Source organism: Labrus bergylta, chromosome 10, assembly GCF_963930695.1.
Source record: "Labrus bergylta chromosome 10, fLabBer1.1, whole genome shotgun sequence".
NCBI lineage: Eukaryota > Metazoa > Chordata > Actinopteri > Labriformes > Labridae > Labrus > Labrus bergylta.
This window is the reverse complement of record NC_089204.1, coordinates 19446469-19459955: the sequence shown is the minus strand read 5'-3', so window position 1 is coordinate 19459955 and position 13487 is coordinate 19446469. Positions and strand designations below refer to the sequence as shown.

The 13487-nt window shown below is 38.9% G+C and overlaps 1 protein-coding gene across 1 annotated transcript in view; it reads right to left on the bottom strand.

Moving 5' to 3' along the window:
- Positions 1-13487, bottom strand: part of ryr2b (ryanodine receptor 2b (cardiac)) — a 67867-nt gene that overhangs the window by 34375 nt on the left and 20005 nt on the right. The window contains exons 36-58 of the mRNA XM_065959822.1: positions 13136-13349; positions 12424-13050; positions 12084-12284; positions 11364-11475; positions 11090-11230; positions 10482-10758; positions 10216-10330; positions 9864-9996; positions 9220-9323; positions 8657-8792; positions 7819-8005; positions 7087-7195; positions 5966-6086; positions 5489-5658; positions 4951-5171; positions 4368-4458; positions 4133-4273; positions 2454-2617; positions 2216-2294; positions 1937-2026; positions 1511-1648; positions 1283-1360; positions 49-124 (exon numbers count right to left, since the gene is read on the bottom strand). Of these exons, the coding sequence (XP_065815894.1) occupies positions 49-124; positions 1283-1360; positions 1511-1648; positions 1937-2026; positions 2216-2294; positions 2454-2617; positions 4133-4273; positions 4368-4458; positions 4951-5171; positions 5489-5658; positions 5966-6086; positions 7087-7195; positions 7819-8005; positions 8657-8792; positions 9220-9323; positions 9864-9996; positions 10216-10330; positions 10482-10758; positions 11090-11230; positions 11364-11475; positions 12084-12284; positions 12424-13050; positions 13136-13349 (3725 nt within the window). The remainder of the gene's footprint in view (positions 1-48; positions 125-1282; positions 1361-1510; positions 1649-1936; positions 2027-2215; positions 2295-2453; positions 2618-4132; positions 4274-4367; positions 4459-4950; positions 5172-5488; positions 5659-5965; positions 6087-7086; positions 7196-7818; positions 8006-8656; positions 8793-9219; positions 9324-9863; positions 9997-10215; positions 10331-10481; positions 10759-11089; positions 11231-11363; positions 11476-12083; positions 12285-12423; positions 13051-13135; positions 13350-13487) is intronic.

Here is a 13487-nt window from a genome sequence, read left to right as displayed (position 1 = left end):
AAAAACTAAATAGCATATAGAACAGTTGTTGACACCATGGTATGGTACCTTTACTCTCAAGCTCCAATTTCTTCTTCTTAGCCCAGGCATTGTGGTAGTTCTCAGCCAAATGTTCCGCCATAGCCTACGGATCAGAAAACAAAACACAAGAGGAAATTATTTTTGTTTTGCTGCAGATACATTACAAGGTGTTTAACCAATGGCTAATAAGATCAACTCCTTTCAATTGCTCTTTAAAGCGGCATCTATAAATCCTTAAGAACCAAGAGGAGAGTTTAGATCCCTCTTTTTTCAAACAAGGAAAACACTTTTCTTCAGGAAAAGGTGTCAAAGGAAAATGTGTGCTGTACCCAGTAACAGCAAAGCAGGAGCAGAAACAACTACAACAGAGGAAGTATTTTTTACACATAAGAATAGTCTGTGGAGTTCAGCTGAAGTTCATGCTTCTATTTTACCATGTTGTGTGAGAGGGTATTATAAAATGTGCTATAACAGTCTGCTAAAGTACAGTAACTGGATAGATTGCTTGTCTGGAACAGACTGCTATGAAAATTATAGGGATTTGAAAAATAGCCATCCATCTAAACAATCAGCTGTCTATAGTTAGACAGGCACATACAATATTGTCTGATCCCACATCACAATCAGTATAGCTCCAGCTCTGACCATCAGTATGACGATTCAGGGTCCCCCAGAGCAGGCTGAACCATGTATTTCTCCTAATGTCCGTCACTTACAGGTAATGTAGGCTGTTGGCCATGGGGCTTGTTTATTTGTGTCCCCGATGTCAGAAGGTGTAAATGTATATGTGAAAACTGTTTTTTCCTTTTAAGTACGCAGCATTTGTGATTATATTTTCTGAGAAACTGCAGGAGAGTACAAAACATATTTCCCTAAGGTGGCATTATAGTTTATCTTATCTTATCAATTCTATGGTGATGAAAATATGTAGTTGATGGCAGCTCAATCAAGGCAACTTTAAGGCAACTTTCTTTTCAATGGCGATGAAATCTGTGCAACCAGATTGTATCAAGAAAAGTGTCTGAGTAGTTAAACTGCTACTGTTAAGCTTTTTAAATTATGAAGTTTACATGTAAAGAAACGTTTTTGGAATATTCTAAAGTGTAGCACAAACTGACTGCCTCTTTGCATGATACACAACATTACTGGTAACAGGCCAGCATTGACACGGATCCCTCTTCCACCTCTGACACCTGTACAGTTGGCTGGTTAAAAGTAGAACCGTGGTTTTACTTCAATGATCTTAGAGGCAGTTGCTTACACACTGGTCCCATGATAAGGTGATGCTGCTCATGTCCAAAGACTTGGGGCTAAAAGTTGATGCTCCCTCAAACGACAGCTAGGAGAGACAAAAACAGGACAAAAAATATGTAAATTTCAGTATTGAGGAGGTTCAGATCAATAAGGTCGATTAAACTGCTTTTACTAAAAGGTACCCTTAACGAGACATGCTGTAAGACAAAGAACGAGGCCTCTGGCGTACACATACCTGTCCAGACTGAGAGACTCTGCGTGAACAGGTATGTGTTCCAAATGCCTCTCCCTCTTTAGTCCGCTCTATCGTCCATCCAAAGGCGAGCATACTCTTTATCGTCTCCTTAATGGCCCAGCGGTATGCCTCCTTCTCCTGAGAGACTCAGAATTTAAGAGAAACTCTGAGTTGAAACTCAACATAGCCTTTCATCACAGGACAGCAGAGCAGATAAAAACTTGCCTGAACTTTTTTTGATTTTCAAAAACTTGAAGAAGTGCTGTCCAATCTATACACTGAGGACCATGAACCAAGGCATTTAAATCTTTTATATTACATACACCACATTTGTTATGCAAGGGGGATCTCTGGGATTTGTCAGTTCACTGCTTCCTTTCTGAATTCACACACGCGCACACAATAAAAACTGACTTCTCAGTCTACCTTCTCAGCCAGAGCCCTGTATGGCTTGAGGAGAGGATGAACCTTAGTGTTCTCACAGAGCTGCTCTCCATGAACCCAACCATTGGCAAACTGACAGAGATAAAACACAGAGATTCAGACACAAAAAACACATACATTCAAATATGTTGACATCAGCATACTAACTCAACCACACCAATTAGATGGTTGTTGTCTTTTTAGTTCCATTCTCAACCTTAATGCTACTTTGTCATCTTTAACAGGCTGTTCAGATTTGAGGAATAATTACTGTGCTAATACCTTGTCCAGTGACCACTTTTCGTGAGTGTGCTCTGCATACTTATTAACCACGAACTCCAGTCTCTCTGGCACTGACACACTAGCAAAGAGGGGAATATTATACATGCTCAATGTTAATGAAAAGATTTGTCAAGAGCAACATGATGATATTGTTCATTTTCACACCTCTTGAATTTCCCTGAAAGTCTGTTTATTGTCATTTGCTATTATTTATAAATATCCCTGGTCAGTAACTTACTTGGATGTATCTATAGGCTGAAGTTCAAAGTGTCCTTCTGTGTCTGTGGAGGCTTTTCTCTCACTATGAGGCGTGCAGCTCGAGTCCATGTGGTCAGGAGGAATGGCCTTAGCCACAGCAGCTAGGCTTTGAACACAGAGTGGGAATAACTGAGGCTCATAGGGCTGTGGAGTTTGAGAAGGAAAGGGAGTTTAAGAGTACTGAGTGAGTAAGGGATGAAGAAAAAGAGATAGCATATGATAACATGAAGAAACAAGGGAAAGCAGCACAACATAATAAAAAAAATAAGGACATAAAAATGCAACAAACCAGTGATCAATTTACTTTTCAAAAGAGCTCTCAGTATCTTTAAAATATGATTTTCTTGTTTTGTTTTTCCTTTAATGCACACACTGTCAAGCCATTTACAAGAAGAACAGCTGCACATATGAGACTACTGTATGTTTGAAAGGGCAAATAAGTTTAAGAACCAGTTCATATGCACTCCAATGACCTGTTCTCACTCAGAACATTTCAAAATAAGAAGCTGTTTTACCAAATGTGGCAAAGCTGACAACCAATTTTAGAATTGGCACTACATCTCTACAACTGGATGGTCCATGTAAGTCATGGTTAAAGGTTTCTATGCGGCAAGGAAAATGTTTGAGTTTAACCAATGTTTGCAAATGTCTGAGTTGGAACGACAGAGGAGCAGCTGAAAAAAACAGCTTATTCAATTTAAATGTAACATTGGAATCAATTATTGCTTCTGATGTAGAAATACTTCCACTGAAAAGTATTTCTTTCAAATAAGACAGATAGGCAATGGAATATAACTTGTCTTTGTGTGTTTGCGCTGGTATTTTCAGATGTTATTTATATATCTATTTTCTCGGGGGGACATCACTTAATAAAGTTAATCTTGAATCTCAAATCAAATCATTCCCAGGTTAAAAAAAAAAAGAAAAAAATGGGGGGGGGGGACCTTGACCTTGTTTTGTGCCCCCAAAAGAAAGGGAAATTTAGATAAAGCAGAACGGCCTAATATTTTGCTTATTATCTGTGAATAAAAGTCGCTGACTTGATGTTACATCTTTTGTATCCCTGAACACAAATTCAGCTGGTATGTAATTAAGTTTACTACACTACATAAAATAGAGTCCATAATGTTTCCATTTCATTTCATTTTAACTATAATCAATAAATAGTGTAAAATACATCATACAACCTCAGCATAAGCATTGTCAGTTTGTTATATATTTCTCCCTGTAAGCGGCACAATTCTCTGCACCATTGACTGTGGGCTCGGTTTCTGTGGATGTTGGATGAGGGAATGAGAAAGGATCAACCTTATGAACTCTCTGATGTTTTCATGTTCGGAATCAGTCAAATAAGTGTCAGAAATATGCTGGTGCACACTTACAGTGAACTGAGAAAAGATTCAGCAACTCTGTTTGGAGCGAAGGATTCATACTAGGATATGAAAAATTAATTTGTAATCTCAAGTGTGTTCTAGCTTCCTCCACTTCTCCTCTTTGAGAAGTACACTAAAGAAGAAAATCAAATATGCATTTTGCGGTTTCTCCTGAAATAAACTTTGAGGGGGGCTGGAGAAAAAGAAAACATTAACATTACATCAACCCCAGGATGACGCTGTCACAAATAAAATGACTGGGGCAGTTGTTCACAGTGTGGTTTACCTTCTTTGCCAAGGCCTTAAAGACACCCCAGAACAGCTTTCTGGACAGGTGGAGCTCCTCTTCAGAGGCAGAACTCTGGTCATCCTGTCCCCCTGCTAGCGAGTAGTATTTCCATCTTTGCTCATAGTGACAGGTCAAGAGCTGGAGGATGAAAGTGTAGGTCAAGTTAACACAATTATTTGTGTAATCAAACATTTGTACGAATTCTGTGATAGACTGCAACTGCTGTGTCCACCTTTAGCGGCATTTTGCTGTAGTCTGTGAGCTTCGGGACATCGAAGACCAGACGTCTAAGAAGAGGCTGCATCATAGATGGTTGGAGTTTACTAAGGACACCAATGAGTGCAGAATTAGTCACAGGAGCAGATACACATCACATGTACAAGCAGACACATACACACATACATGAATAATCTTGAGTAATTAACATCTCTCAGAAGAGTTACACAAATAACTGAGAAAATGCCACAGGCTTGATGTTAATTAATTTAACAATTTGATTGGATTTGGTAAATTAGATTGGAATTAGGCGAAAACAGATTTTTAAAGTGATTCATTAAATATAATGAGTGAGAATTAGAATATATTGGTGTGTCAGCTTTAGCTCTGTCACTTCTCTTCTTAGCATTTTATCTGGTCAAACAGAAACAAAGGAAGTGAGGTTAAATAAAGGAAACTTGAATGTCAAATTTAAAAAATGATAATAATACAGTAATAACATCCTCAGACTGCAACAGCAAACACTAATTTCAATCGTAACCAAGCAGAGACGACGTGAACTCTTTAGGTTACTTGACCTTGCCAAATAAAAACCCTACCTGCACACTGCCAACAAGCAATCCTCAATAGTGTCTCGCTGAGCCTTGGTCAGGCTGAGAGCCTGTGAGAGGTTGTAGATTGCCTGGATAAGAGCATCCACCAGCGAGGCATGGTCCTCAACAGAACAGAGGAGATCTGAACATTTGGTGAGCAAGGGAAGAACAGATGTACACAAGTATCTGTTGAGGGCCAAGGCCATATCAGTGGATCCTAAGTCAGCCTGCAATGAAAAGAAGAGGGGTCACAATTTCACAACCCAGTTAACCAAGTGGAACTACACAGACCACACTGAAGGTGGAGGCAGCAAGAGAATACAGGATACAATCGAAAACAAACAATTACAATTCACCAGTTTCTGTTAATGCAAAGATCACAGCCAATCTAACATATATTACATCTGACTTCACGGAGGGGGTGGGGGCTCTGGGGGGGACCTGATGGGATGCAACTGGGATTTACAGAAAGTCAAATCTTACTCTTATGACATTGTCACAAACAAGTGAATAAGGAAACAAAATACGCATTTTTTATTCTCACAGCGTCAAAAGACACGGCTGCCTGAAGGTCGGGCAGAAAGCCAACTTGAAGTAGGTGGAGAAGAAAATTCTGGTTCTCAATGCCGTAAACTCGGTCCAGAAACAGGACCATGGCTGCCTTGTGGTCAGGACAGAACACTGTAGAGAGGTCTGGCTCATCCACCAGACCATCTGGAGAAACAATGGAAAAGTAAAGATTTGATTTTATGACCAAAAGTAACTTTGAAATACAGCATATTGTACATTTACTGTATCTAGCTGAGCCGCATCTGATTTTTAAAGTTGATCCCTCTTTCATTCTCAACCACTGTGTACATGATGTACAGCATTTTGACATTACAGGCAAGTCAAAGGAACAGTGTTATCAAAAAACATCTCTGATCTTAAATAAAAAAAAACAATAGCAGACAAAGGCAGGCACAGAAGTTTCCTGTGCAATCTGTATTCGATATCAGATTAGTCGAAAGGCTCATTTCACCTTTAGCCACTGAAGGGATTTCAAAGGAAATGCTGATGACTCCCTCAAGATCCTGGATGGGGATGAGTGACCTCAGAATGGCCCTGATACGGATAGCTTCTCCTTTTCCTCCTTGAATCAACTGTGCAACAATTCAGAAAATTTCCAGTGGTCAGTCATTTACAGCTCATATGATAGATTGCTGAGGGTCACAATACATAATGGTTCAGTTTTATATAAGATTTGTAAAGATGTATTGTTATGGACGTTTATTCTATTGTGTCTTTAGGCCATTTCCTTGGTCAAGCTGTTATTGATATCAAAGATAAGAAACTTTGAAGAGAGGGTAAAATGATTTGTTATCTGAAAGGCTTTCTATTAGTTCTTGTTGATTTATGTCCTGCCAGTCTTATTTTTTTGTTATTTGTCTTGTGAAAATAAATTAGATTTTTCATTATCTTTTGAAGGGTTTAATGAATTTGTATGACTTCTGTAAAGCATTTTCTTCTGCCTTTGTGTTTGACATGTGACATAAAAATTGCCTTGTCTTGTTTTGTTTTGCCTTTGCACTTCAATGCAAATGTATAAGGCAAAAAAATCATCCTTTGATAAAGCTTTATTCCCCCCATCAGGCGCTTATGACGACAGCCAGGCACACATGCATGCTCGCCCCTCAAACAGACCTAGTCTGTGTCTTTCTGACACAAATCCTGACAGGCCTAAGCCAATTACTCTTTCAGCATACCGTAAATAAAGAAAGTTAATTCTTTGATTGACATCACCGTCCACCAGTTCAAATCGGGATGACAACATATATGAAAAATGTAATAAAAAGAATATTGAAAACGCTGTCTTCAGTCTATATACTGTACAGTGTTTTAATGCAAAATGTTCAAGTAGCGCAGTATCAGTGTTTTTAAGTCTGTCAGGTTAATACTGTTAAATGTATAGAATCAGTAAATCTGTCTATAGCCACAAATACACAAGCAGAGCAGATAGGCAGACTGGGACGTACAGAACACACAATTGCAGTGGGGGTTCAGCATTAGACTTTCTGTGCTAGGCCTCCCTGTTTGAGATCAGAGGATATTGATGCAGGAGAGGGGGGGGGGCATTCTGCTGGAGACTGGGAAAACACTCACATGCATCTCAGGCGCGCAGCGGCCCAGCAAGTCAATAAGAGCTGAGTAGAAGGTCATGATGGCGTGCCCCATGTGAATGAGGTCATCATCATCGTCCTGGACCACATCTCTGTTACAGGAAACAATCATAATGGTCTGAAGCTTGCCATGAACCCAAATAAATCATTGAGGATATTTAGCAGAATCAAGTTATTGAATTTCACTAAATAAAGCAGCCGGTTAGCCAAGAAAGAGAATATGTTTCCCCCAAATTTCAACTGATCTGAAATAGTCTTTTAAAGATCAGCCACAATGAAAAGAGATGAAGCAAATTCCTACTCAACAGATTTTTAAAAAAAAGTTCAATTCAATTTCATGTAACTGCTGAAAGTATGAGGTGGTGCAGAAGAAGGGGCTCATCATATATGGAGAGGAAAACGATAAAGATTCACACAGATTAGTATACAATATCAAAAAGTCATCCTTACTGAATGATTTTCTATTTAAGCAGTAGTCCCAATTGTTTATTTTTTTATAACTACACAGCAACCTATCAACTTACAACTAAAAACTTAAAACATGTAGGGCTAAATTTGTTAAAATTTGGTTTTATATAAAAGACACACACACACAAACCACCAACAGTAATTTTGTACAGAGCATTATCAAATTGATGATACCTAATTTAGCTACCAGAAATAGTTAAATATGTGTCTGCACACAGCAGTGCTCTACTCAACCTCTAATACTGACAGTGTTCTGTTGGACTGGTACATAGTGCAAGGTCCATCCATAGAAGGGTCCTCTGAGATCCTGATGGCTTCCTCCATGGCTGCAAGGAGACCGTTTCCACCATCACCTCGCAGTGCAGGGCCAAAACACTCAGGCCGACGAATCAACAGTTTTAACACCACATAAGCATTCTCCTCTACACTCTCACCTGTAGGTCAAGGGAGGTGTAGAAGATAAACACTAACTATCTGTGAGTCGGACAAAATCGGCACTGAATCAGAAGAAAAGGAAGAGCACTAAGACAAGACATTATATAATAATGTGAAAATCAAAATACAAACAGCTCAAAGACTGTAAAGAAAGAGGTAGGGTTGAAACTACTAAGAGGTACTTGGTATGGAAAACCAGGGCTGAACTGTCTTCACCTTTAAAGTCAAAGACAGTTTGAACTAACGCCTTCAGGGTATTGCTTCCGAGTAAGAAAAATCAATATATAAAAAATCTGCGGGTTAATTACCTCCATTACATACAATTATGCAAACTCTCAATTGAGAACTAATAAATACCATGAATAGGTCAAAACAACAATATGGTAAGGTAAATTGTTTAAATTCATCACTTTTAGAGAGACTAACTTAAATAAAAATTGTGAAATAAAATAATTAAACCATCTTAATTTCTGCAATTTGACCGTAAAGTTTATATTCAGTACACTTAGAATTGTTTAAATTACCTGAAATTATCTCAATAGTATCTTTATCTAAAAGTTTGTTCAAAGTTTTAACAAACAACTAGAATGTAGTGAACATTTTCAGTTTTCTATAAGGCAGGAACTTTACGAGTAGAACTGATAGGTTACCATTGCAGAAAACAGCAGAACGCAGGAAATCAACATAACGCTCGCCCTCCACAGGATTCCATCCAATATCAGGATAGCCTTTAGCCACGAGCATCTGACAGCTCTGGAGACCACAGTCAGCAAGGTACTGCACCACCTGGACAGAAAAATAACACAAGGTTTACTTCAAGCACTGAATAAATAATGTGGAAACGAAAAAAGAAATGTGATCCTCAAGCATCTCTTATGTCTTAACATTATGTATTTCTCAAAAACTATACTCATTAAAGTGATGCACAAGAATGTAATTAGAGAGAGTAAAATATACAGAGGGTTTATAATCATCATCAGAGACACTTTAAAGATAGAGTCAGCAGCTTTTTCCTAAAACGTTAAATATAGACTTATACAAAAGGAATGCTGTGTTTACAAGCTGTAACAAACAGTGCCACTGACTCCACCTTTAACAACCTTGAATAAATAATTAAAAATGATTGAATTGGCAGACTGCTTTTCTATGTATATGTGACACAATAAAGACTTAACAGCATTAATGTTAAGGAGTTTATAGAATATGAACTAACCTTCTCTAGGTCAGGTTCCTTCAGTGCTAATGCCAGTTCATTATTATCCATTACAGAGGCTGCTGCTACATCCAGAGGAGTGGCTCCCCGCATCGATGGTGAAGCTAAAGGAAATAGGAGGTTTAAAACAATCTGAACATAACTTATAAACTATTTATAACGTCAAGATATTTGGGTTTCTAATCAGAGGGTGAAGAGCTTAACATTTCTAAACTGTATTTGAATCACCTAAAATTGAACTCGAGACAAGAGCAAGTAAAATAAGAAAACAATTTTCTTTATTTGCTGAGCAAGACAAAGTCCTGGCAAAGAGAGTAAGACACAATAACTCTTATATATGTGTAATTCAATCTAAAAGATGTGAAATAGATTCTTACTGAGCTACTTTTTTAGTTTATCAGGTTTTAAAACTCTTTACCATCCTTGCAATAGCATTACAAACTATAGCCTCATACATTTCCAGAGAGTTGACTCAATATCTCTCAACAAAGTTTTGAGAGGTTTATACTTCTAGTGTTAAACTATTGATGAGGGTTATTGTAAAGTGAAACTTCACAGTACATTCTTTGGAGTTCCTGTTACTTTTCGCACCACTTACACATAAGAGGTGCGAAAAAAAAGGAAAATAAGAGGATAACAATTACCAAGTCCAACGCTGCTGTTTTCAAGCAGGTATCTGAGATGATCAAACAGGGCTCCCTGGTTGTGACGGCTAATGCGGCAAAAATAACAGAGGAAACGACAGCAGCTGGCCACCATTTTGGGAAAGGTGATCTCCTAACAAAAAGGAAATAAATGCATGGCCATAAAGGAAAGTAATATGTGAGGAGGCAGATGGTAAAGAACTATACTGATAGCACTGCATTTTAAAAAAATGTTCATGTTTAACTTTAATTCCTCAGAATATGGACCATAGAATATAGATATGTATTTTGAAATAAGGACTGAACACATTTTCTCCACATTATCATTATGAATTTTTTTTGAATCTCTAACCTTTAATTCTCCTTCTCCCAAGACATTGACCATCACCTCCATCACGGTCTCATGCATCCCCAAAGCCCTCATTAGATTAGGGTGCTGGTAAAAAACTTTATTATTCATGATGTCTCTGTACATGAAAAAAAGTGCACAACAGAAACAGAAACTTTTAACACCAGGCAGGACATTAATATATTTGTTAGAAATGAATTATATAAATCACAAAAAAGTCAAGCAGTACAGGAAATGCAAATCTGTGTTGCACTACAAATCTCTCCTACCCTAGTTTTCTGATCATCAGCCTCTCCTCTTCCTTCCCCATTCGGACACTGAGGAGGGAACGGATTTGGCTCAGGGAGGAGAGGAGTGCCATGGTGTCCTCTTCTGAAATCTGGCTGATCGTATAGGCTCTGGAGAGGGGTCCCGCCATTTGGCCCCCAAGGCCCTGATACTGGCGATGAAGCAAAGTGAATACGGCTCTTACAAGTTCAGGGTCCTCCATCTCAGTCTCTTTGGCCCAATGCACCATTGTCTCAGAGATGAGCTTTTTCAGGGACTCTGAGGAAGCAGCAACGAGTGAAAGGTAGAAATTAAAGTAGTGGAGGAGTGGAACGCTAATTCATTTTTTCATCGGTAGAAATGTCTCTGGCCAAATTAAAAATGTTCTCTCTGACACTTACATACATATAGACACTGGCTATCCCTTATTAAAACCACACAATGTTTCTGTATAATTCTGTTCCTTAATAAAGAATGTTGCGTCATCATATTTTCAGGTAAATTAAAAGCGAGTGCAAAGAAGGTGATAAAATACTGTCAAAGGGAAAGAATAGTTAATGAATGTATAAGAAGAACAAAGAAAAGGCTTTCTCATCATTGATTCACTTACTGGCACTCTGCAGCCCACTCTCCTCTGCCTCTATGGGTTTCTTCTTCAACCCAAGGACACTTCCCACCAGACTGAGAAGTCGATCTTTTACTGACATCTCAGCAATCTCTTCATCCTCTGCGTCATTGTCCGTTTCAATTCCTGTACAGTAAAAGCCAATAAGAGTAAACCTTTCAGTGGCATATAGTTAGACCATTCTGAAGGCTTTTTTTCATAGTTCCCTGGCTCTATACGGATTAATTATTAATGAGTTAAAGATAAAAAGTGCTCCAACCACAGTGTGTGTTGAGAAGGTGATGAAAGTCTTGCAGGAGTTGTTGAATTTCAACAGGGCAGGGACAGTTCTCCTGCTGCTCATCATGTCTGAAGCCCAGCAGCATGTTGATCTACAGACAGGGTCATTAAAAGTAATAATGATAAACTTACAGTTATGTCAAAGCCTTTCTTTCTGTTTACTTTTTTTATTTTTAATTGTGCACAAACAAAGATTAAAGCTCCCGTGAATAACTTTGGGTTGGTGTTGATTTTGGCTCCCCTAGGGGCAACATATAACATCTTATGTCTTTGCTCACATTTGTACAGGACAAAATCAGCGTTTGCGTTAGCCTTGAATAAAAGGATCTTAAAATATCTGTCATAATGTGTTGTGCCCCCTAATTTTATTTTTTCTAATGAGGCTATCACTGGATACGTATTTCAACAGTCAATGACATCACATCTAATGTTCAGTGTTGATGGAATTAAAGTGAACAGCTTTCATGAAACAACCTCCTGACGAATACCCACAGCACTGACTATAAGCTTTATAACAAACTATACAGAAGTCATCAATCTTGTCGCTGATGAGCTTTGCCTTTTTAGGACATAAATAGGCATCAGTATAATTTTCAGTTTGTTTCATAACCACATAAAACACCTCACAGGAGCTTTAATGTATATCAAATTACATTGTGATGACTGAAAACATAAAAAATACTATTTTAAGCCATATGACCTGCTCCTGCGGAGGAGAGCGGAACTCCTTGGTCTTGCGGGCAGTGAGAGCGGCTGACATGTTGAGTGCTTGCATGACCTGGTTGTAGCGAAAGCTTTGGTTCTCCTGCAGTTGACCCACAAAGTTGTCAGAGAAGGCAATGACAGACTCAATCCTGTGGCGCACTTGGCAGTCACACAGGTAGGACAGAAGATAGCAGAGCTGGGGAAGGAAATGTTGGAAATTCTATTTTATTATTGGTTTAAAACCAAAATTAAAAAAAACTAAGCATCTGAGACTAATCCAAAACTAGAGCTAATAGAAACAGTCCAATGTCAAAGAAATCTGCAGCATCATTCACCTCAATTTTGACAGCCTCTGGGAGCTTCATATGTAGAAGTCCCTGTTTCAGAGTTTCACCGTCGTTATTCTGTCCCCCTTTCCATTCTTTTTCATCATCACTCAATTCTTCCTCCTCTTCCTCCTCAGGGGTTTCAGCATCTATTGAAAAGACTCGTGGCTCTATCAGTCTCAGAACTTTCCCAAGGTCTTCATTCCCAAATACCCCCATAACCAGCAGGGTGTAGAACAGTCTAATTAGAGGGACCAGCAGAAGCTCAATGCTGCCTCCTACAGGATCCCTCACACCCTGACCCACAGCACACACTCCAGCAGTCAGCATCTCTACAGTCAGATTTTTCAATATGTCCAGAGGGATCTCTGGGCTGTCTGAGCAGGATACTTCAACTGCACAATCTCCTTCCAAACCATCACTCCTGACAAAACAAGGAGATGAGAAGTGCATCTGTGGTTTAAGGGATGGGCTAAAACAAGAGCTGGGAATGCCTTGCCTTGCATCTGGAGGTTGAGCATTACCTGCATTAGCAGGGCTTGGAAAAAGTGTTATTTCTCTGGTCTGGTCAGTCATAGGTACAATATATTCCTGGTTCATCATAAGACATGCCGTAAAGTGGCTGCTGAGGTGAACCTGAAATGAAAAATTACTTGTTAAATAATTTTTTTCTAGTTTCCAAATCCTGTTGTAAGCTGCATGAACTCAAACAAGCGGTCACCTGAGTCAGCAGCTGGTAAAATACAGAGCGGAGTTGCCCAGGGAGGTGGGGATTCTGGATGGCATGAAGCATCTGGGATTGGTCCACGTGACTGCAGAGGGCATGACAAACCCTGGTGTTTCCAAGGGCGCATAAGCAGCAGTACAGGAGGAGAGTATGTTGGTGAAATGTGAAGAGGTCTTCACGTTCCGACAGCTCCAAAATGTCAACACACCTAGACGTATGACAACAAAAAAGTACAGCACGATATCAGTGTTGTTGCATGCTCAAATCAAATTATAGCTTGTGTTGATAATTTGAACCCAAAAACAACTTAAGATGCAGTTGAAGTAATTTGCAATTTCCATGATGT